The 21,895-nt window shown below is 38.4% G+C and overlaps 2 protein-coding genes across 3 annotated transcripts in view; one reads left to right on the top strand and one right to left on the bottom strand.

Annotated features, from left to right (window-relative positions):
• Window positions 1-21,895, bottom strand: part of LOC135082428 (GPI transamidase component PIG-S) — a 107,282-nt gene that overhangs the window by 38,753 nt on the left and 46,634 nt on the right. Inside the window, exons 2-4 of the mRNA XM_063977223.1 lie at window positions 3,562-3,652; window positions 3,048-3,187; window positions 2,380-2,592 (exon numbers count right to left, since the gene is read on the bottom strand). Coding sequence (XP_063833293.1) covers window positions 2,380-2,592; window positions 3,048-3,187; window positions 3,562-3,652 — 444 coding nt within the window. The remainder of the gene's footprint in view (window positions 1-2,379; window positions 2,593-3,047; window positions 3,188-3,561; window positions 3,653-21,895) is intronic.
• LOC135082067 (protein I'm not dead yet) overlaps window positions 20,914-21,895 on the top strand; it is a 66,472-nt gene continuing 65,490 nt past the window's right edge. For both annotated transcript variants that reach the window (XM_063976819.1, XM_063976820.1), the window contains exon 1: window positions 20,914-21,197. The gene's annotated coding sequence lies outside the window, so the exon portion shown is untranslated. The remainder of the gene's footprint in view (window positions 21,198-21,895) is intronic.

The raw sequence follows: 21,895 nt of genomic DNA on the forward strand, positions 1-21,895 counted from the left end.
TTGTGTTCGAAAATAAACATACTATTTTGCAGAATGGTACCCGGCTCCAATAGTTATGTTTGTAGTGTCATTTGAAAGGTCTTACCAAGACGAACAACATTTACTATGGCCACCATCCTCAGATCTGGTTGCGTTCGAAGATAAACATATTTTTTGTGTAACCGAAGTATCATACATGTACATCGTATGGTACTTATATTATGCGAAGCATGAAGGGTTTACTGCTCCAGCATCCTTCCTCAACTCTATAATTATTGATAGAGAAATAAATGTTTTTATTTGAAGAACTACTACCCCCTTATTAAAAAAAGGTTATACCTAGGATGAACCTTGGATTAAAATGACATTTCCATACCAAATGACAATTAAAGCCAGAGTTCAACTAGGGTGTAACTTTTATTAATAAAGGGGGGAGTTTTATTACTTGTTAAAGGTTTTGTTATGGGTGGCTAAAGCGAATAAATCTACAAGACCCAATAAGTCCACTCACAAGATGGACCGACGACCTCATAAAGGTAGTGGGAAGGCGCTAGATGCAGGCCGCCACCAACCGGCCATTGTGGAAATCATTGGGGGAGGCCTATGTTCAACTGGACGTCATATGGCTAAAATGATCATGATGATGATGATGAAAGCGAATAAAGGGTTAATAGCTTGGGTAGTTCGTCGTAGGTATAATCCTTTCCTTTTCATTGCTTCTTTTAGTTATATTAATATATTGTAGTCATAATACATACTCGTATACATGGATGATTGTGTTATACTTTCATTATAATACATAGTGGAATTACTGCTTTCAAAACGTGAATTAGAACTGGCCCCATAGCAGACATTTTCCTACATCTAAAGACCTTTTGAAATATATATCGGTTATGGCTATTGGAGCGGGTACCACTTTCCATACATTGTTGCCCATCATCCTTTTGAATTTTGAACCTTTTTTTTTACTTTACAATAAGTTCAAAGCAGGTAAAAACTTCACAAAATATTTACTTTGAGGCTACGCCTAGTAGTTTTTTTTTAAATTGAAATTAAATGATGCGATTTGGGTATTTTGGTGAAATTACTAAAAATTATTAAAAAAGTAGCCGCCTGGCATGGAACGTGTTATGGGGGCTGAAAATATAGGAAATGACCCATTCTATCCGTCAAATCATTTTGGCACACGATGCGCCAAACACCCTGTATATTACTATAGCATCCACGAACTTTCAGTTTTAAGAGCAGGATCGGCCACCAAGCATTGTCGAAGGCACCTGAAATATCGAGGAATATTCCTACAACGTACTTTGCCACCGAGGACGTCACTTTTTGTCTAACAGATATTACTGCATCTGCAGTAGACTTCCCGGCGGTGAAGCCAAACTGCTGCTCGTGAAAAATTGGACCACCCGGTAGCAAACGCGGCACTACTAATCGCTCTAACAGTTTACCTAATGAGGGAAGTAATGTAATAGGTCGGTACGATTTAGGATCTTCGGGCGGTTTGTCACCTCCCTTTGGTATAATTTTAATAAATCCGCGACGCCATATACTCGGAAACACGTCCTCCGAGTTACAACGAGTGAAAACATTAAGAATATCCGTTCCGGCTGTTTTACACGCTGCTTTAATCATTTTATTTGATATTTTATCTTCGCCCGATGCTTTGTTTAAGGGTAAACTATTTACTATATCGTAAAACTCATCAAGGCTAGGAATAGAAGACATAGGCGACTCAGGCAGCACCGCAATAGCATCTCTGACGTCCCGATGATAATCGTTATCGTCAGACACACTATCGTCGGGTATAAGAGCGTTAAGAAGAGCACCTGTTGTTTCCTCTACACCCACCGTATGAGTGTTGTTAATTTTTATGTTAGAAATATAAGCAATATCTAATTTACGGTTAGCTTTGAATTCATGATATATCGGAGACCACGGACCCTCTTTTTCTAATCTCTCGACTGTTTTCCGCAGTAACACGCCCTTGGCTTTAGTTACAGCAGCTCGATAATGGGACCTGGCAACCCTCAAAGAACATAAAGCATTTTCATATGCATCCCCAGTAACATTTGCCTTTCGAAGTGTGTTAAGCTTACGGCGAGCCCGGCGAAACTTTTTCCTAATTTCTACCAGCGATTCATTCCACCAATCACATCTACGTACACCTCTAGTTGGAGCGCGACCAATCGCAACATCTGCACAATACGTAAAAGTATCGGACATAATTTCTGCACTATCAGTCGCGCTCAGGTCGGCTCGAGTAAAATCTTTGGCATGAGACGCAAAAAGAGTACTGAAAAAAGCCCAGTCGGCCCCACGACATTTATATCTATAGTTGTTGTTGCACTCATGAACTGTTCTGGCTGAAATGATGATGATGATGAACGGGCCTACCCTTGGCATCTTTGAAGAACATAACCCTCTCTCCAGCCAACCACACATCTTGCTTCAGTGGCCGTCTCTGTACCAAGTGGAACTGGTTGTGACTGGTCAGGTCGACGCTCGCTGCCACTCGCTTCAAGATATCTTGCTCGTCAGACACCGATTCTAAGGTGCGGTGGAGGTCGTCTGATAGCACTGACTTTTTGATTGTTATGTTGAGGATGTCTGTAAATAAAATGATTACTATACTGTTATCCATAATACTACTTTACTTGCTCAATATTGGGATAAGTACGAGAGGCTAGACTTGACGGTTGGAGCAGCGTTGTTTTTCACATTTTTACAGCAATAAGAAGTGATTCACATGGTAGTTATGATAAATCAAAATAAACTGGACTTAAAATAGTTTATATTGCAAAGCGAGCCACAGTTCTTATTTCCTTTTTCTTTTGCTCTCATCAAATGATGATTATTTGCAATAGATCAAGAGAACATGGAAATGGGTAGCTGTAACTGTGGTCTACTATACGTATACTAGCGCATCAACCTAGCACGAAGTGTCGAATTTCTTCAAATAATATCACACCTTAGACTTACACAGGCTTAATTTAAAGACATGTAGTTCCAAACTGTTAAGAAGATTCGACATACGAGTATTGTAGTGGGTTGTTCTGCCTTACCTTCGTCCTGGAAAGCCTTCTGTATGAAGCTAGCTACTTCTGCCGCGGTCTGCTGGTCATTGGCGAGGATCGTCAGCTCGGAAGCGATCACGCTTGGCAGCTCGTTGAAGGCACTGATCTTGTCGTAGGGCAGTGCTACCCTGTAAGGAGAGAAAAATACCTTAAAATGAATCAATGAAAAAATAATATACACCACAACTTCTCTAAAACAAGAGCACAAAAATAAAGAGTCTCCTATACAACTGAATTATTCCCTCCTTTTTCATGCAAAAGATTTATCTCTAAAGCAAAATTTTAGCAGAGCAGCGCTGCTTCGTTTTCAGCCAAATAACTTTCACTGCTGGACAAGGATTTCCATAGCGACCGGTCCTTCGCTGCCTGCATCCAGGTACTTGCAGCGACCTTCACCAGATCGACGGTTCACCTAGTGGGTGGCCTGCCCACACTACATTTTCGGGCTGGAAGACGTAAGATCTGCAGTTGCTTAAATGATTATAATTTTTAATAACATTACCTGTACACTTCGGTGGTCTTCCACCATAACGGTAGACCGATGATGATGAGCACACCCACGAAGGAAGCGCTCGCCCACATCCGATTGGATTCTGGAACAAAATAGAGATTTTGTTAAAGAGCTGTATAAAAATTACCCAAAAAGTAAAAAAAAACATACAACCCGGTCAAGTTAACTGCGCACCTGGCGGCCGTGACGTCACATCGACGGTCTGGTAAGAACGGGTCGACCGTGGGGAGATGTGCGGATGAGTCGCATTCCAGCGAGATGCGCAGTTAACTTGACTAGTAGCCTCATTCACGTAACAAAACTTAACGACTACAAATCGCTGAGTTGCGATCCTATCGAGTAATCGTTTTATCGAAATGACCCTTGTGAATACGGATTTGGAACAGTTTTTCAATGGGACGACTTCTGAACGTCAGCGAGATCTTGACTGTCAAAATACGTGAATTAGGCCATAGGTTGTAATTGTATTTGTTTCAACCCTCACTTGTGATAGTCTGTATTTATATCTTTCACCATGGTCACCCCAGCGATCGCCGAGCGCGTAAGTACTCGCGCACATCGCAATAGCGCGGGTCAGGTGTCAAACGACCGTAATTGACGCCAGTTGTGACGGCATTTGGACATGGTGTGAACAAGGTATCATAATGATGCCCAATGATTCTTTGACTCTTTTAGATGATGCGTTATCTTGCCACTGTATTTTGAACCCTATTGGTAATATTTTAGGGACATTTTATGAGTTTGAGCCTATAAGTATCCGAGAGAATAACTACAAGTTATATTATTTTAAGTTTTTCAGGAAACATTGAAGAAAATTCATCCTGAATACTTTAATGTTTGAACTACGTAGAGTCGCATGCACTATTAAATAAATAAATATGTAATATCATTGCACATTTTACACTACATACATATTATACATAGTAACTGGGTGTTACTATGTTAATATACCCATCACAGAAATTAAAATTCATCATTTCAATTTCTGCCCGGCCGGGAATCGAACGACTACCTACACCAAACGGCCGACACTAATATTATTAACTAGGATGTTATGTTATTAACTAGGATGTTAAAATTAATGTAACATGAGCATTGAGCAATTTCCATTCAATACAAATTAGTGTTATTTTAGGATTACTCGTACATTTCCAAGCATTAATATTTCAAATTTTTTTAACTGTGTGTTCACTTTACGATATTTAATTTAATTACAGACTAAAAGGACGCGACAGTATACTTATCTGAGTTTCCATTTTCTTCAAAATCCGTTTGGAAAAATACAGGCCAATAAAAAGTGACAAAAATAGACAGATTATACTAACTGAACGATGTTTGTCGAGTTGTGGCCTCTGTACATAAAGACATTAGTGCAATAATGTGAAACCACAGAGTACAGTCAGCGTCAAATACACTATCAAATAAATCGACCCTTCCGCGACGCGAACTTTAAAGATTTTCTTCTGCTGACACAATCATGGTGCCCCAACAATATTGGTGTTATTTGAAAGCCCAATAAATATCCTCAAAGAAAAACACATTTCATTTCTTAATAAATTATTAACATATACCATAAATGTGACTTGAAAAAAGACCTCACTTTGGGCTCACCTCTGGGATCAATTAGACCAATTTTTATGGTTATAAAACCAAATAATAATTTCACGAGTCCTCTTTAACAGATGGATAGCGATTAATCCCAATTTAACAGTTTTATAGCCATAAACGTTGGCTCAAGCGTAACTACCTAGGTATTTTTTGAAGAAGTGACTCTGGATTCTTCTACAGACACATTTTTGGGGTAAAAACCTTTCCTTTAATGAAATGAAGTTTAGAACTAGGCTTTTAAATGCTAATATTGGTGGGAAGTGGGGATGCATACGTTTGAAAGTGCTTGTCGCGGGAGGGTCGATTTATTTGATGTCGAGTGTTGTTCGTGACACCCAAAGTAGCTAATAAGTTCGCAACACATCTTTGTTACCATTGGAATAAGGTTGTTTTCAACTTTTTGGCCACTTTGGGAGTCACGAACTATTTGCGCTGACTGTACAAAATAGTACTAGTAATACCAAATTTTCCCATTGTTTTCTGTCACCAAGGTTTTTTGATTGCCTTGAAGTGACAAGGCAAACATGATAGATTCATTTTACTTATGTAAGTATTAGCGTTTAACATTTTCATGGAAAAGAGGCAGATTTTGTTATAAGCCTGGAAAATTCTTGACAAAGTAAGTGAGGATAAAAAAAGTACAAATCCATTGGAAGAGATAGGTACTAAAATCAAACCCCAAGCAGTGTGGTGTAATATTCATTACCTCTTGAGAAACTACCCTCAAAAAGTACAAGTTCCAAAAATTAATTAAACCCAAACATATGTAATTCTGAATACAGATATAATATCAACAAGAGTGCCTCTGTAATTGGAAGATGAATACTTCTTTTGGCATGCAAGATGTGCAACGATCGTATCTAAATTACATTAGATCCTATTAAAACCATAGATACTGTCTATTATGCCACAGTAAAATGGAACAGTAAGTCTTCATAATAGGTCTTAATATCAAAAATTTTGCGTCCACACAGCGTGTGTTAAACTGTTAAACTCGACTTCTTTTAAAAAACTCTAGCTCTTAAAATCGAGTTTTCAATTGGCTCTGAAAATCAAATTTTTAGTAGATTTTAAATTAATTTTCAGAAAATTGAGTTTGCGACCTGATAACTTCAGTCTCAATGTCAAATATAATATGGAAGATCATGTTTTGACAGCGCATAAAAAAGTAATGTCAATTGACTGGGGTGCCCTTTACCCTATTAGCCACTCTTTTGAACTGTAGATACCACTTTTTTTAATGCTAGACAAGGCAGGTATTTGACCGGGTGTTAAGTGAGATGCAGTCTAGGATGGTACATATCTGCCCTGTAAGTGCCTATTCACTCTCGCCTTGAAAATGCCCGGATTATAGTCTTCGGGAAAGACAGCAGCAGGCAGACCTGATGCTGATGAGATATCCGATTAAATCAGAGAGGGATGTTGTGCTCCTGTTCGTTCGTGTGAAATAGTCTATGTATGTTATGGCTTGTCTGAAGACGTACTACTCTTCCCTTATACTGTGTCAAAACAATCAGCATCTATGCCCGGCCCGGTCAATTGCATCTGACATGCGACCCAACACAATGTGCCATTTATTCTAAAACCGGCGCTGTGACCCGGCCTATTTGTTCACAAGGGTGCACTGTGTGTGCATTATTTGATGGAGATGTCATCGCTGCAATTGCCGATTAGGTATATCGTATACTGATACCATTAGAACTGACAGAAATTTGATCTCGATGGAATGAAGGGAGATGAGAAGACATTCATTAGAGCCATTTTTTGTGACAGAGCCTAGTTTATAGTCAATATTTAAAGATATAACAGTTACTTCTAAAACATTTGTCACGGTGAGATGTATTGTTGCAGCAATTGATGAAAAAAATATGTAAGCTTGAGGATAATTGCGGTAGAAGCAGAATTACACAAAAGGAAAGCATGATCTAACATTGACCATCAAATTGATGTGGCCCGACACAATGTTCTGTCTGAATCTGAATCTGTTTTTGCAATGCACATACATTTTTTTCCACTAGTTACACACCAAAAATATGTTAATCATATCATACAATGTACAAAAACCTTGCAAAATTTTTACTGTACTTTATAACCTGTTGTTTAAAAGGCAATAAAATTCGTCTCGTCATTTCGTTTTGGATTAAGAAGATAATGCCGGAAGATTTTACCAGTTTATTACATACCTACTTATCCGCTGTGTGTTTTAAAACGACACTTATATGACTCTAAACTTAAAAATAGATACATGCCCGTATTCACAAACGTTACTATGAGTATTCACAGTGCGCATGGATGCACAGGGTGACACACGGATCAATCAGAGAGCTCTATTCAACGCTGTGCGTTCAAGCAAGCATCGTTTGTGAATACGGGCGACAATCCTGTAATTGTAAAATCTGAAAATTAGGTTTGAATTTTTGAAAATGTTTCATTACGGACTGAAAAAATAAAATAGCTAATAATGGTTCGGATTCTAATTTAGATTTCCAACTTGAGCGTATTCATAATTCTACTCAAGCATTAATATAAAAACATAACCCTCCTTCTAGCGCAGTCGCGTAAAAAGTTCATACTTGATTAAAGATGAGTACCTATGCTCAAGACAAAAATTTCAATTTAGAGATCGGGCCTATGTCATGAGACGCATAAGTTACAGATGTAAATAAAACGAATTCGGATACTTATGTGGTAGCGAATAATACGATTTTAATTGTTCTAATAGGTTTGATAACTTTTACGCATAAACCAGCTAACCAGTATAATGAATTTGGCATAGGAGTAGATAGATTTTCCCTTTTGCCAAAGCTCATTAGAAAGATTTTTGTTTACCGTCTAAAAATTGACGTAGAAAAGAATATCCTGAAAATTATTGTAAAAACGAAAAGGCTTTTTCGATGTTTCTAACTGAAAATATACTTTAAAGGTGTACAGTGACGTGCTGTCGACTAAACAATGGTATGATGACTTGTAGTTTCAAAAAAACAAGTAATTCTGCTTGTTTTACGTCAGCAAACAAATCCAAAAAACATCATCTGCCGTTGCACCAAATATGCTTTAAGTTTGCACACTTCTTCGCAACATGGACAAATATTTAGCCTTGGGTTTAAAATGAGTTTTTGATGACAATATTTGGTTTCAAATCGGTTACAGTTTATTCAGGTGTAGATTTTTTAACTTCCTTGAAAGTTGTCGCAAAATTGCTGGGGTTTTAAACAGGGTTCGAGGATATATATCAAGGGATATATATCAAGATATATATCGGATATATATCCGATATATATCGAGCCGGTTTTGATGATATATATCAACTTTTAAAATTTGTTACTGTATTTGTACTTTTTGACATAAGATTTTTATTTTTTTAGTTGATTTTGCCGAATTTAAAAGAATATTTTATGTTTTTGCTTTATTTGTCTGATTATAAGGTTTATAAACATTAAAAACATGTGTATTAACACATATGCAATAGTATTCATGAATAATACAATAAAATAATACTATGGCTTTCATACAAAATTGATATATATCAAAGTTGATATATATCGGATATATATCATAAATATCCGATATTTGTCATGTCATGTACATGTGCCATTTACATGGACATGACAAAGGCTTTTGACAATGTAGATCATAAAATACTGCTAGATAAACTCCATAAATATGGGGTACGCGGAAACTGTCTTAGTCTATTAAGATCCTACTTAGAAAACAGAATCCAATGTACCGAATTAACACAAATATGTTTAACAACGAAACAAGAAAAAAAGTATAGGTCTATTTATAAGGAAGTAAACCGTGGTGTACCACAAGGCAGTGTTCTTGGGCCTTTATTATTTTTAATTTACATCAATGACATTAATACGTGTACTAAACATCCACTAATATTATTTGCTGACGATAGCACTATATTTATTGAATCTGACATTGATATTGACTATAATAATGACATTACTAATACTATAAAAAACATTGCAATTTGGTTAAGTGACAATAATCTCAAAATAAATTTAGAAAAGACAAACATAATGCATTTCTCTCAAAGAAAACTTACTCAGAATGTGAATATCAATATTCGAGGGGCAAATATCAATAATACAAATACTGCAAAGTTTTTGGGGGTTATTATAGACAGCAATATGACTTGGGAATCACATTCTTTGAATGTTTGTAAAAAATTACATACATCCTCTTTCGCACTTTATAAGCTCTCTAAAGTGGTGGATCAGAGAGCACTGTTAATGGTGTACCACGGACATGTAGTTGCAACCCTACGGTATGGCATTATATTTTGGGGGAATTCCTCTTACAGAGAGATTATTTTTAGGGCACAGAAAAAATGCGTTAGGGCCATTTGTGGACTGAAACCAACAGAGAGCTGCCAGCCATATTTTAAGTCTCTACGTTTGTTAACCTTTCCTAGCCTATACATCTATGAATGCTGCAAGTTTGTTAAATGCAATCCACATCTATTTCAATTGATAGAATCCGCTAAGGACGTTCGCCTTCGCCCCAGGAAACCTTATATACGCACTGAAATGTGTAAAACTGCAATGTTTAAGAAAAGTGTAATAATTATGGCTCCACGTCTGTATAATAATCTGCCTGTTAATTTAAGAATGTTATGTAATAATGAATTTAAAAATGCACTATCTAAATTACTAATTGACAAATGCTATTATAATATTAACGATTATTTAGATGATATCTTGACATTCTGATTTATTTATATTTTTATTTAACTTAATGTAACGTAATGACTGACTAATAACGAACGAACGAACTATAATTTAATTTCAATTGACAATTAATAATAATTTTAAATTTGATTATGTATTCTGACTGAAGTCACAAAATAATTCATGTACCTGAATAGGTTAAGCATAGAGCTCACTGCAATTATAATTATCACCCTTTGTACCTATGTTTTATGAATAAATATATTTGAATTTGAATTTGAATTTGATATTTATAATAAATATCGGATATTTTCGAACCCTGGTTTTAAACCGAAAGTATGTTGTTCAAATTATGCAATTTTTATGGGATTGTTTTTCTTGATCTGGTTCAGGAGGCCCTCAAGATTTTCAGAAAATTTTCAGGCTTAGCGAAAATGTAGAGAAAGTATGCGTTAGTGTGGGCCCCCAGTATGGACCGACGATCTGGTGAAGGTCGCGGCAGGTGCCTGGATGCGGGCGGTGCAGGATCGTTATGGAAATCCTTGGAGGAGGCCTTTGTCCAGCAGTGGACTTCATCATTTGGCTGATATGAACTAACGATGCGCTAGCAAAAGCTAGTAGTCCCATCCCAGCAGCCCAACAGCTCCAGTTTATGTTTCAAATTGTCTATTTTTTGTAAGACTAGTCATTAGGCCTTGAGCCCACATGTTTCTCTTAAAAGGAGCCAAGAATTCGAGATAGGCATAACTGCTGAACTAAACTATACATCGGACTATGTTTTTGTAGCAAAATAACACTTAATACAAGTACATAGCATACACAGCTTGATGTGCCGTGGACATCGCCTAATTTGGACGTGGTAATTAATGACACTGTTGAGTAAGTATGATCAAATTATTATTGCAATGACAAAACGTACATGGCATTGTAGATATGAATGACGTTTGTGGCACGTATAGGTATTGTTTGCTGGAGAATAATATTTTAATTTGTAATTTTCGACAAGGTTTTAAGGTTTTTTACTGGTTTTGCAGTTGTGGCAAGGTTAAAGTTTGGCGTTATGCCCCATTCTTTTAGAAGAAAGATGGTTTAATATGAGTGGGAATCATAGCACCCATATGCTAACTAAAGTTCTAAAGTGGCAACCACGCGAAGGAATATGTAATGTCAGCAGACCTGACTCTCAGATAGTGAAGGTTGCGGGAAGCACCTGGATGCCAGCAGCGCAGGATGGTTCCGTGGAAATCCTACTTGAAAATGTCCTTTGACCAACAGTTGATGTCTTTAGACGTGAAGCGATTGCGAAATTCATTCGGTCACTAATACCACTTCGTCTACTGGCACTGTTTGCTTTTCCCCAGTAGATGTGCACGCGACTGACGTCATAGTAAATATACAGGGTGTTTCTTGTAAGGTGTCAAGCCGAAGGCAGGTGATAGGTGAGGACTAGACCTATCGATTTCACCCCCATGTATGTTCTACGATTTTTCATAGTTTAGAAGTTATCGTTAATTTTGTGATTTTTTCAAATTGTATGACCCAGTAGGCTTTAAATTTTTTTATCTTTTTTTTGGGTCGACTTTTCTCAGATTTCTTTTTTTTGACAGATTCCCTATTAATTGCAGATTTTTGAAAAAAATGATCAACTTCCTATCTTTGATGCAAGATACAAAATTTTTGCTAGAAACATAAAAAAATATGCTTTTAGCGGAACATCCTAAAATTTTCAACTTAAAAGTTTAAAAAAAAAAGAAATTCCATAGGTCCAAAATAATTTTAAAAACTGCGCAGTTTTCTGAACTTTCATAATAACACAAAAAAACATGTACTTAATAGGCCATTATTTTCTGTAATCGCTCCACTAAAGTGGTAAGTCGGAGATTCCGTTACATGTTTTTGACTTTCTTAGGACTAACTAATGTTTGCAATTCTCTAAGTTTACGTTACGTAGAACACATTTAAAGACAATAACTGAACAGAACATTTTTTTATCCACAACGAGGAATCTCTTGCCATTCATCTGACCTGATGGAAACTGATGGATGATCAGCGAGCTTCACTCGGAATCCTAAACCACAGAGGAGTTGGCTGTCCTAAATAGGTGGCCTTACTACAAGACCACAGTGGTGGTTGTTACTTTACGATTAAATTCGATATACCTACATATTAGAGTGTGTGTGTGTGTGTGGTGTGTGTGTGTGTGTGTGTGTTGTTGTGTGTGTGTGTGTGTGTGTGTGTGTATGTATGTGTGTGTGTGTGTGTGTGTGTGTGTGTGTGTGTGTGTGAGAGATAAAATGGGTGTAATAATTTAATTTAAAGTAAATGTTCAAAATGTCCACCGTTGACCTGAATGCACATTCGACAACGCCGCAAAAAAATTCTTTGTAAAACCTTCTTCTTCATTTTAATTTGGTTTTGTGCTTCAGTCAGCTTTGTCCGCAGTTCATCAATATTTTCATATTCCCTATTGTATACCAGATGAAGGGCAAGAGCTTCCTCGTTGTGGATAAAAAATGTTCTTTTCAGATATTGTCTCTAAATGTGTTCTACATAACGTAAACTTAAGGGATTGCAAACATTACTTAGTCCTAAGAAAGTCAAAAACATGTAACGGAATCTCCAACTTGCCACTTGAGTGGATCGATTACAGAAAATAATGGCCTATTAAGTACATGTTTTTTTGTGTTATTATAAAAGTTCATAAAACTGCGCAGTTTTTAAAATTATTTTGGACCTACGGAAGTTCTTTTTTTTTTTCAAACCTTTAAGTTGAAAATTTTAGAATGTTCCGCTAAAAACATATTTTTTATGTTTCTAGCAAAAATTTTTTTATCTTGCATCAAAGATAGGAAGTTGATTATTTTTTTAAAAAATCTGCAATTAATAGGGAATCTGTCAAAAAAGAGAAATCTGAGAAAAGTCGACCCAAAAAAAAGATAAAAAAATTTAAAGCCTACTGGGTCATACAATTTGAAAAAATCACAAATTTAACGATAACTTCTAAACTATGAAAAATCGTAGAACGTACATGGGGGTGAAATCGATAGGTCTAGTCCTCACCTATCACCTGCCTTCGGCTTGACACCTTACAAGAAACACCCTGTATATCACTTGCATCCACGAAGACCGGTAGAGACAAACAGCGAATCTCACTGTCTGTAGTTTAGGACCACCAGCCGCTTTACCTTTCGCCGGTGGGTGTGTGCGTGACGTCAGCGGCGCGCGCGCACTTGACCCTACCGCGTGTCAAACAAAACAACTTGTAACTTGCTGACGTCACAGCATTGGCAATGTACCTACTGAGGTACAACGTCAATATTAATTTCAATAATCAATTCTGTTGGAATAGGTGCTATTCATGTTTTTTTCATGGCTTTGAGTTATCAAATCCATTTCTGTCACTTGTAGGCTAGATATCTCAAGACCCGTACTTTTAAATTAATGAAATTCAACTCTATGTAATTTTAATGCTGCCAGTGTGGATCGAATCGCAACCTTTTGGCTAGATCAAAATATGAGGGTTTAGATTTAAATTATATCCGTTCGTTCGTTGCAGCCAAATAACGTCCACTGCTGGTCAAAGGCCTCCCCCAAGGATTTCCGTAACGAAAGGTCCTGCGCTGCTGCATCCAAGTACTTCCCGTGACCTTCACCAGATCGTCAGTGCACCTAGTGGGAAGCCTGCCCGCACTACGTCTCCCGAATCGTGGTCGCCACTCGAAAACCGGGTAAATCGCAAATAAATAACTAATTTGTTTTTTATACCAGTAGATTACAGTGTCCTTGTTTCGCATGTTACTCAACACAATGAGGTAACACGAGTGGGCTCGCATTACGCGCTAGTCTAAAGTCTAAACATGGCGGATCGGCTTTCTCAATGGACCCACACCGATGTTTTAGCATGAAATTACCTATATCTAATCCAAATATAGATTGGACCACGTATTCGGAAAAAGACGATGTCTATTTCGTTCGTTTCAGCCAAATGACGTCCACTGCTGGACAGAGCCCCCCCCCCCCCCCCCAAGGATTTCCATAGCAACTGGTACTGCACTGCCTGCATCCAGGTTCTTCGGGTGACCTTCACCAGATCGTCGGTCCACCTGGTGGGCCTGCCCGTACACCACGTTCCCGTCCTCTAATGAGGAGTTATTATTCGTTCGCTTTAACTGAAACTACTGACTGAGTCTACTGCTGGATTAAGTCCTCCTCCAAGGGTTTCCACAACGATCAGTCCTGTTCTGCCTGATTCCAGGCGCTTCAAGCGACCCTCACCTTTTCGATGCGAGTAGAAGTTACCTACACTTCTTGTCTGTGATCTCAAATCAATAGTCATCAAGATTTGCGCGCTATTTGTCTCGCCAACTGATACTTAAGTTTGGCAGTTCTTATGACTATATTAGCCACTTTAGTTACGGGACGATGGTATATGATGTACCTAAGTATAGCCCAAGTTAATATCCCTGGGATGAGGCCTATGAGACTTTGCTTGGAAAATGCATACAGCATAATTATAATATTTTTTCATGCAGACATTGTTTTATACTAGTTAACAAATAAGTAATATATTTTTATTTAACTAATTCAAATTCAAGGCTCATATTTCCGTTAACGTATACTTGTTGCTTAGAAACTGATGTCAAAGATCAATGTTGTTGTATTTCTACATATACTCATGTGTTTCTTAACTAGGTACTCAAGGATATAAATACATAGGTGGCTGAATTTCATCGGCCTGTGGACTGAAACGATTTTTTTCCTTTTTACGAAATGGCAAAAAAGAAAAGTGAAGGATTTGGAACGATCAACCCAAGATAGACTGTCTTGGCGTCTTATAACAGGAGGGTAGACACCAAAATGAAATAGGAAAAGTCACAGAAAAAGAAGATGAAAATGGAAAGAAAGATGTCGTGCGTGGCTTATCCTAGTATAAGGTCTCAATGAGATGAAATGTAAGGAAGACGTAGCGTGGGCAGGTCTAGCCCTGAAGCGCACTCCACCATCGCTGTTTAGTTTCTTTTTAAATACCCACTTATTCTTGACTATGGTAGCATTATCTGGCCTATCCACTAGTGTCCAAGTGCCATTATCATCGAAAGACTTCAACTCATCTTGAATTGCACTTTTCCACTGCTCTTTTTCAGGTCCATTCATGACTTCATCTAATGAAATTTGTTCCCCTGTCACTTCCTCCACGCACATATTAGCAAATGTGAATCTATCTGGTTTTCTTCTTACACGTTTTTCTGGAACATTTTCCACATCTGTCTGTGTAGTGACATGAGTTTCCTCGGGGCTCATAGTGTCATGAAAACTGGTGTCAGACTCACTTGAATCTGGAACATAAGTTGGATCACTTACATTATGTCCTTCAACATCTGTGACATCTGTCTGACTGCCCAGAGTTTGGTCTTGAGAGTGGTCTAATCCTTGGTTATCTTCACTATTCTTTACTGGCAGATTGCTGGTTGTGTTATCCTCGTCTTTCATGTTCTCATTAGAGTTCTCCATGACCACAACATCTCTGGCAATAACTATTTTCCGCTGATCTGGATTCTATAAGCGATAGCCTTTTGTGTTTTCCGAATAGCCAACTAGGATCATCTTGTTTGCTTTCTTATCCCATTTACTGCGCTTCTCTTTCGGAACATGGACCATTACTGGACTACCGAAAATTCGCAGGTGACTTAGATTCGGTTTTCTGCCCGTCCATACTTCAAAAGGTGTAACATCGCATTCCAATCCTGCTGCTGGTGATCTATTTTTTATATAAACTGCTGTGTTAACAGCTTCAGCCCAAAACTTTTTCTCTAACTGAGCATCAAAAAGTAGACATCTGGCTTTTTCAATAATAGATCTATTGTATCGTTCTGATACACCATTTTGCTCCGGAGTGTATGCATTTGTCTTCTGATGAACTATGCCACTTTGCTTCAAGTATTCCTCCATCTCAGTTGAGCAGAATTCACCTCCATTGTCAGATCTTAGAACCTTTATCTTCCTGGATTTCTGGTTTTCTACTAACGTCTTGAATTCCTTGAAGTATCTGAATGTCTGATGTTTTGACTGTAGAAAGTAGACAAAGCACATTCTGCTATAGTCATCTACAAATAGCAACATGTATCTGGCCATTCCGAGCGAACTGTTCTCCATTGGTCCACAAAGGTCTGTGTGAACCAAGTCCAGCACATTCTGACTTTTGCTTTCACTCATAGGAAACGGGAGCCTTGTTTGCTTGCCCTCGCAGCAAATTGTGCAACTGGATTTGTCAATTTCACTTTTCTCTTGGAATGTCACGCCGTCAACCACTCCATTCTTCATTTTGCCAAGGTCTTTTGAGTTTATGTGACCTAGCCGCCTGTGCCATGTAGTTACTGATGTTTTTACTGTCGCTGCCAAAACTTGCTGTGACCTTGCTATGTTCAATCTATAGACATTGTTCTCTAACTTTGCTTCACCAATGCATTCATTCTGGGAGTTGTAGATAAAACAGCCTTTCTTGTTGAAAACCACTCTGTTTCCACTCGCAATGATTCTACTCACAGACAGCAAATTAGCGGTGAGGTTAGGAACACATAAGACATTCTTTACATTTACTTCATACTGCTTGTTTCCTACTGCAGTCGTAATCTGTAAGTCTCCTGAACATATTACTTGCACACTGGTCTGATTTGCCACAAGTATTTCTTTGGTTTTCGGCTCATACGAAACATTCGACAACATCTTCTCGTTTGATACTAGGTGAGTACTCGCGCCGGAATCCACATACCAGTCGTTCTGACTGAATTGACTTGTCAAGAAAACGGCACTAAATGCATTCAAATTTGCTTTCCCTGCTGTACACTGGCTCTTGAAATGTCCAATCTGTTTACATTTGTAACAACGAATCTTTGAAGATTTGTTTACATTATTGACATTGACAGAATTGTCATTTTGCGTTTCATTACTTCTTCGATAATTTGAATTACCGTAACTGCCATTTTGACTTTGTCGCTTTGAGGAATTTCTTGCAATGAATGCACCTTCTGTTTTCACCTCAATATCCGTGCCCATATCTAAAAGCTTCGTCTTTATCGCATCAGCACACAGCTTCATCCCCGAGTGTTCGATCGCCATGATCATCGGACTGTACTTCTCTGGGAGACCCGCTAACAGCAAAGAGCCTACCCACTCGTCACTGATATCGAAACCAGTCCCCTTTAGCTTCTGTGCTGTTTCTACTAGCTGTGTAACATAACTAGTCATGGAATCACACGTCTCCAAGCGAATTGAGATCAGATTTCGCAGTAGATTGATCTTGCGTGTGAAGCCGGAGTCGTCAAACAGTGACTTCAATTTGTTCCACACTTTCAGCACTGTACTTTCCCCTTTAATGTGTACGTAAAGGGTGGGATCGATGGTCATGATCATCTTCGCTCTGGCTTTTCTGTCATTCTGTTCATCTAGCACTTCTTTACTAGACAAATCGACGCCTTCGAGGATCATAAAATTTTCAACTGCAAATGCCCAGTCGTCATAATTCTCACGCCCTTTCAGTTTAGGAACGTTTACTGAGTAATTTCCTGACATTTTACTACTGAACACTGCGAAAATACTTGATAAAAACTGATAAAAACGGGTCTGGGCCCATAACCTATTGAAACTACACAATGGCGGATAACAGACTGCATTTATTTTATTTCTTTTCCATATTTAAACAGGTTACAGAAGCTATGACACTAGGTGGCGCTAGTTTAGTTCGTTATACTTTTAACAGTGAAGGTCACGGGAAGTGCCTGGATGCGAGCGGCGCAGGACCGGTCTTTGTGGAAATCCTTGGGGGAGGCCTTTGTCCAGCAGTGGACGTCTTTCGGCTGAAACGAACGAACGAGATGAAATGACATGTGGCCAGGACTTTACAGGGAACTAGTGCATTTGGTTTTAAATGCAATAAAACGAACCATGATTACAATTCTAACTATTAAGTCACCAGATAATTTAGATAAGGTAGATAAAATTTCGAATTCGCACAAATTAATATGATGTATTGGTGAAGTTATCGCAGAGTTACATTGTACACCTGTGTGTGTTAAGGTTTCTATTATGAGGAAATCCTATTACTATATCACACTAGATACAGGTCTTCAGTGGATTAAAGGCAACATAGTCATTTGATAGGAGAGAGATTTCAATGCAAGGTAGGTACCTACTCAAAGTTAGGAGTAGAATGGGTGATAATGTAGAGACCCACTTTTGCAGCACAAATGGAATATGGAAGTAGAGACAGAGTATTAATTACCTCTGTAATTGCAAAACGGTCACCCATCTACATTCACGCCGATCGCGATCTCAAGGTACCCTCAACATTGTACTGCTGTACCGACTGCCGGTGTTTATAATAAACAAAAATAAATATTTGAGAGTGAAATACCAATGGTTGTGCGTTACAGAGTGGCTACTCCGAAACCAGGTTTACGTAGTTTCGTTTCTCTCTGTCACCGTCTTTCATGCTGGCATTTCGCTTTGCGTGACAGGGACGGCTACATTCGAAACTTCGGATAACGTTTTTCGGAGTAACCCCGCTGAGTGGCCAGCATAAAAACGAGTGTCAATGTCAACCGGCGACGTAAACTTCCGCGTTTGACGTGACATTGCGCTCATTATGCCTATCTACTGGGATTAAAATTCAACTAAACTCTAATTTCAGCAGTTTTGTTTTAATTTGAGCCTTCCGCCACTTCTCAGCACCAGCCTATCGCCCGTATTCACAAACATTCACATACAATTTCAATGTATCGCTATTGGTTTCTATAAATAAATAAATTACTATGAGATCTCACAGTGCGCGTGGGCGCACAGAGTGACATACGAGTATGAACCAATCACAGAGCTCTATTCCACGCTGTGCGTTCGATTTGCTGCTTCACATAGGCAAGCATCGTTTGTGAATACGGGCGTAAATGTTGTCTCGAAATGATGGTAGAGCAAGCTGTATTTGGGAGGTGTATAAGTGCCCTGAAAAGGGCCAAAAAACTATTAAAGAATTTAAGATCAGAATAAGAACCAGTTTCAGTATAAGAAGTTGAAGTTTATTTGACAGATTTTAAAAGGCTTTCAGCGAATCAACAAGCGAAACGGGACTCAAAATAGAAATTATAGCAAAAAAATTGGGTAAATAACGTTTTCTCAATACGCTTATATGTATTTGAATGTGCTCAGCAAATGGTTCACTATGCTCCAGCGATCACAATGGCATACCTACGGTAAAGTTTAACTGGTATTAAAAAAATTAAATACTGAATTTTACCATTTTTTATTCTAAAACATTTCGCAGCCAGCAAGCGCAAACGCGTCATAGCTTGACGTAAAGTACAAAGGTGCTGAGGACACGACAAACCGCGATTGTCGAAGTGTTATCGACACTGCCATTGTCAACAGCTTCCGTGATCAAAACCACAACTATAGATTATAGTGCAGGTTGTTTAATTTAAAAAAATAATTTTCATCATCATCATCATCTTCATTTCAGCCACATAGGACGTCAACTGCTGAACATAGGCCTACCCCAATGACTTCCACAATGCATCCAGCCTTCCTGCTACCTTTAAGAGGTCGTCGGTGCTATGGACAGGGCTATGCTCGGTATTTCTTTTCGAGGTCGAATCAGAAATGAGGAGATCCGTAAACGAACTAAAGTGGCTGACATAGCCCGACGGATTAGCAAGCTGAAGTGGCAAGGCGTGGCAGGCAGGACACAATTAGTAAGTACGCAGAAAACATTTTTAATACTTAAATAACCAACCCCTCTGGATTTTTTTTCCAATCGAAGCGATTTCCGGGGTTTTCGTATACAGATAGATATGTATGACGCTCAATAACGCGATTTCGAAGTTGAATCTGTCACGAATGTAGGTAAAGGTAATGAGGGGACAGTAGGGTCATCTTCAACAATATTGCTTTTGCATAGCAGATATTATATGGAACCCCATTATTTCAATGGTTATAGATTTTGTATTTCTAAAATACGTATTTTCATCGTGATTCATCAGAAGAATAAGTCTCCATATTTACTATCATTATAAACACAAAATTATGTATAATTCTGACAGATTACAAATCGACAGCATCAATTTCACTGCCGGCTTTGCCGGTTATCTTTATACCGTACCTAATAGGCGCAGGCGCAGTAAGATTGGAAAAAAGTTACTTTACATGTGGAACTTAAAAATCAGAGCGGGAGTTGATAAAGTCGTATGTAAGTTCTGTGCATGGTCCTTCGAGCCTTCCTTCCTTTTTATTGCAGCAACAAAAAGGAGCTGTTTTAAACAGAACATCAGCTCTTAAAGTGTGCCCAGTCATCATGACGACATCTTCTCAAGAGGTATACAGGGCTACTGCAAGCGTTTTGGAGTATTTTCAGCTCTATCTGACACCGTCGCTCCTTCTGGCATCTCGTATTTGCGTGAGAGGGATGGCAACATTCGAAACTTCGGATAACGTTTTTAGGAGTAAACCCAGTGGACCCACTGCATCTACTTTTATTGTAATTCTACTAACCCATTATCGTAACGGTGACCGACGAAGGTCATGCGTGGCTAACGGCGTGATATCAGGCTCTGTGGGCTACTGATACCGATTTCGGACACCCTGTATTTCCCCGAAGTGTTCATTGTTTCCTGGAAGATCCAGGAGCTGATTGGAAGTTTAATTTGTTTTAATAATGGGACCTTTTCTAATAGTTTTATGTTGTATTTAATTTTTCTGAAACATGGAGAGACCCATAACAAAATGCTTTATGGATATTTCTGCAAGAGCACCCCTTTAACGCGTTGCCAAGCTTTCTATGGGTAGGTGCTTATTTTTTCTATACAATATTTTTTTACACGATTAGATGTTGGAGAGTAAACACCTAAACAAAGCTCCTTTATCGCATGAGGATAAGACGAGGGATTAAGCGATTGAGGTTACTCCAACAGCGCAATCCGCGGCGCATCTCTTGACTCTACCAGTTCCACCCTAGGCGCGAATCACGCTACCTGCACCACCACAGATAAAAAAACCACACACCAACCTGCCGCCATCACGTGGCCTTATCTCCGCACTGGCAGGTTCACGCACTTTGACAGGAATTTAAAATAAGAACGGCACGCGACGCGCCTGATTCGCCGCCACACACCTTCGTACTGGTGAAAGAAAAAGCGCGCGACCGGTCAGTCGGTGCGCAACCACGAACACGGTCGGACGTGCGCCCGGCGGTCTCCGCCCGCCAAAACATTTCGTGTGTACATAAACGTGTGTGTTATTTTCGACACCGGTGACTGTACCTCCTTGTGAAGATACAAAGGATTTGCTTCCATACCGGTACGTGGCTTGCAACTTTTCAGTAAATGTGTTTGTATGTTTACGTTCTGAAGGAGAAAATATTTTCAGCTTGGCCAAATGGGGTTACGATAAATTTACACGTTACAAAACATTATCAGAAATTTTCACATTATTAAATTCAGGTCTTAACGACGGACGGTAAAAGTATTGTCTAAGTAAACGCAAGTTTGTTAGCAAGAAAGAATTGCAAAACAAAATTTCTCGAAGTTAATTTCGTATCAAACGCACTGCCTCTGCATTTCTAAAATTGCAAGAATGTTTGTGCCTATAAAGCAGCTAGAAACAATTATTAACATATTAATCTGAATGAAATTACAGACTCGTTTATAATCTAGCCTACCATCTAGCTAGGATATACTTTCAACCAACCAGATTTATTAACTATGCAACCAGTATAATCATAGCATCGAAATACATAAATGCTGCAGCTATTTTAGTAAATCAAATTTAAATACGAAAGCATTTTACCTGGAACAGATAAGTCATTTATATTTTTCCAATTAGGCTTTCAAAAAGCTCTTCTTACAAGAAAAAAATCCTTATCAAGTTAAACTAACGTTAGACATTTTTTGTTTCCCTAATATAAATAAATAAATAAAGAAATAAAAAAATCTGTCAAACTCTATACAAAAAACATTAATAATTAAAGTTACGGTCAAAGTCAGGTGGTGCAACTC

This window comes from Ostrinia nubilalis, chromosome 21 (genome assembly GCF_963855985.1).
Source record: "Ostrinia nubilalis chromosome 21, ilOstNubi1.1, whole genome shotgun sequence".
Taxonomy (NCBI): domain Eukaryota; kingdom Metazoa; phylum Arthropoda; class Insecta; order Lepidoptera; family Crambidae; genus Ostrinia; species Ostrinia nubilalis.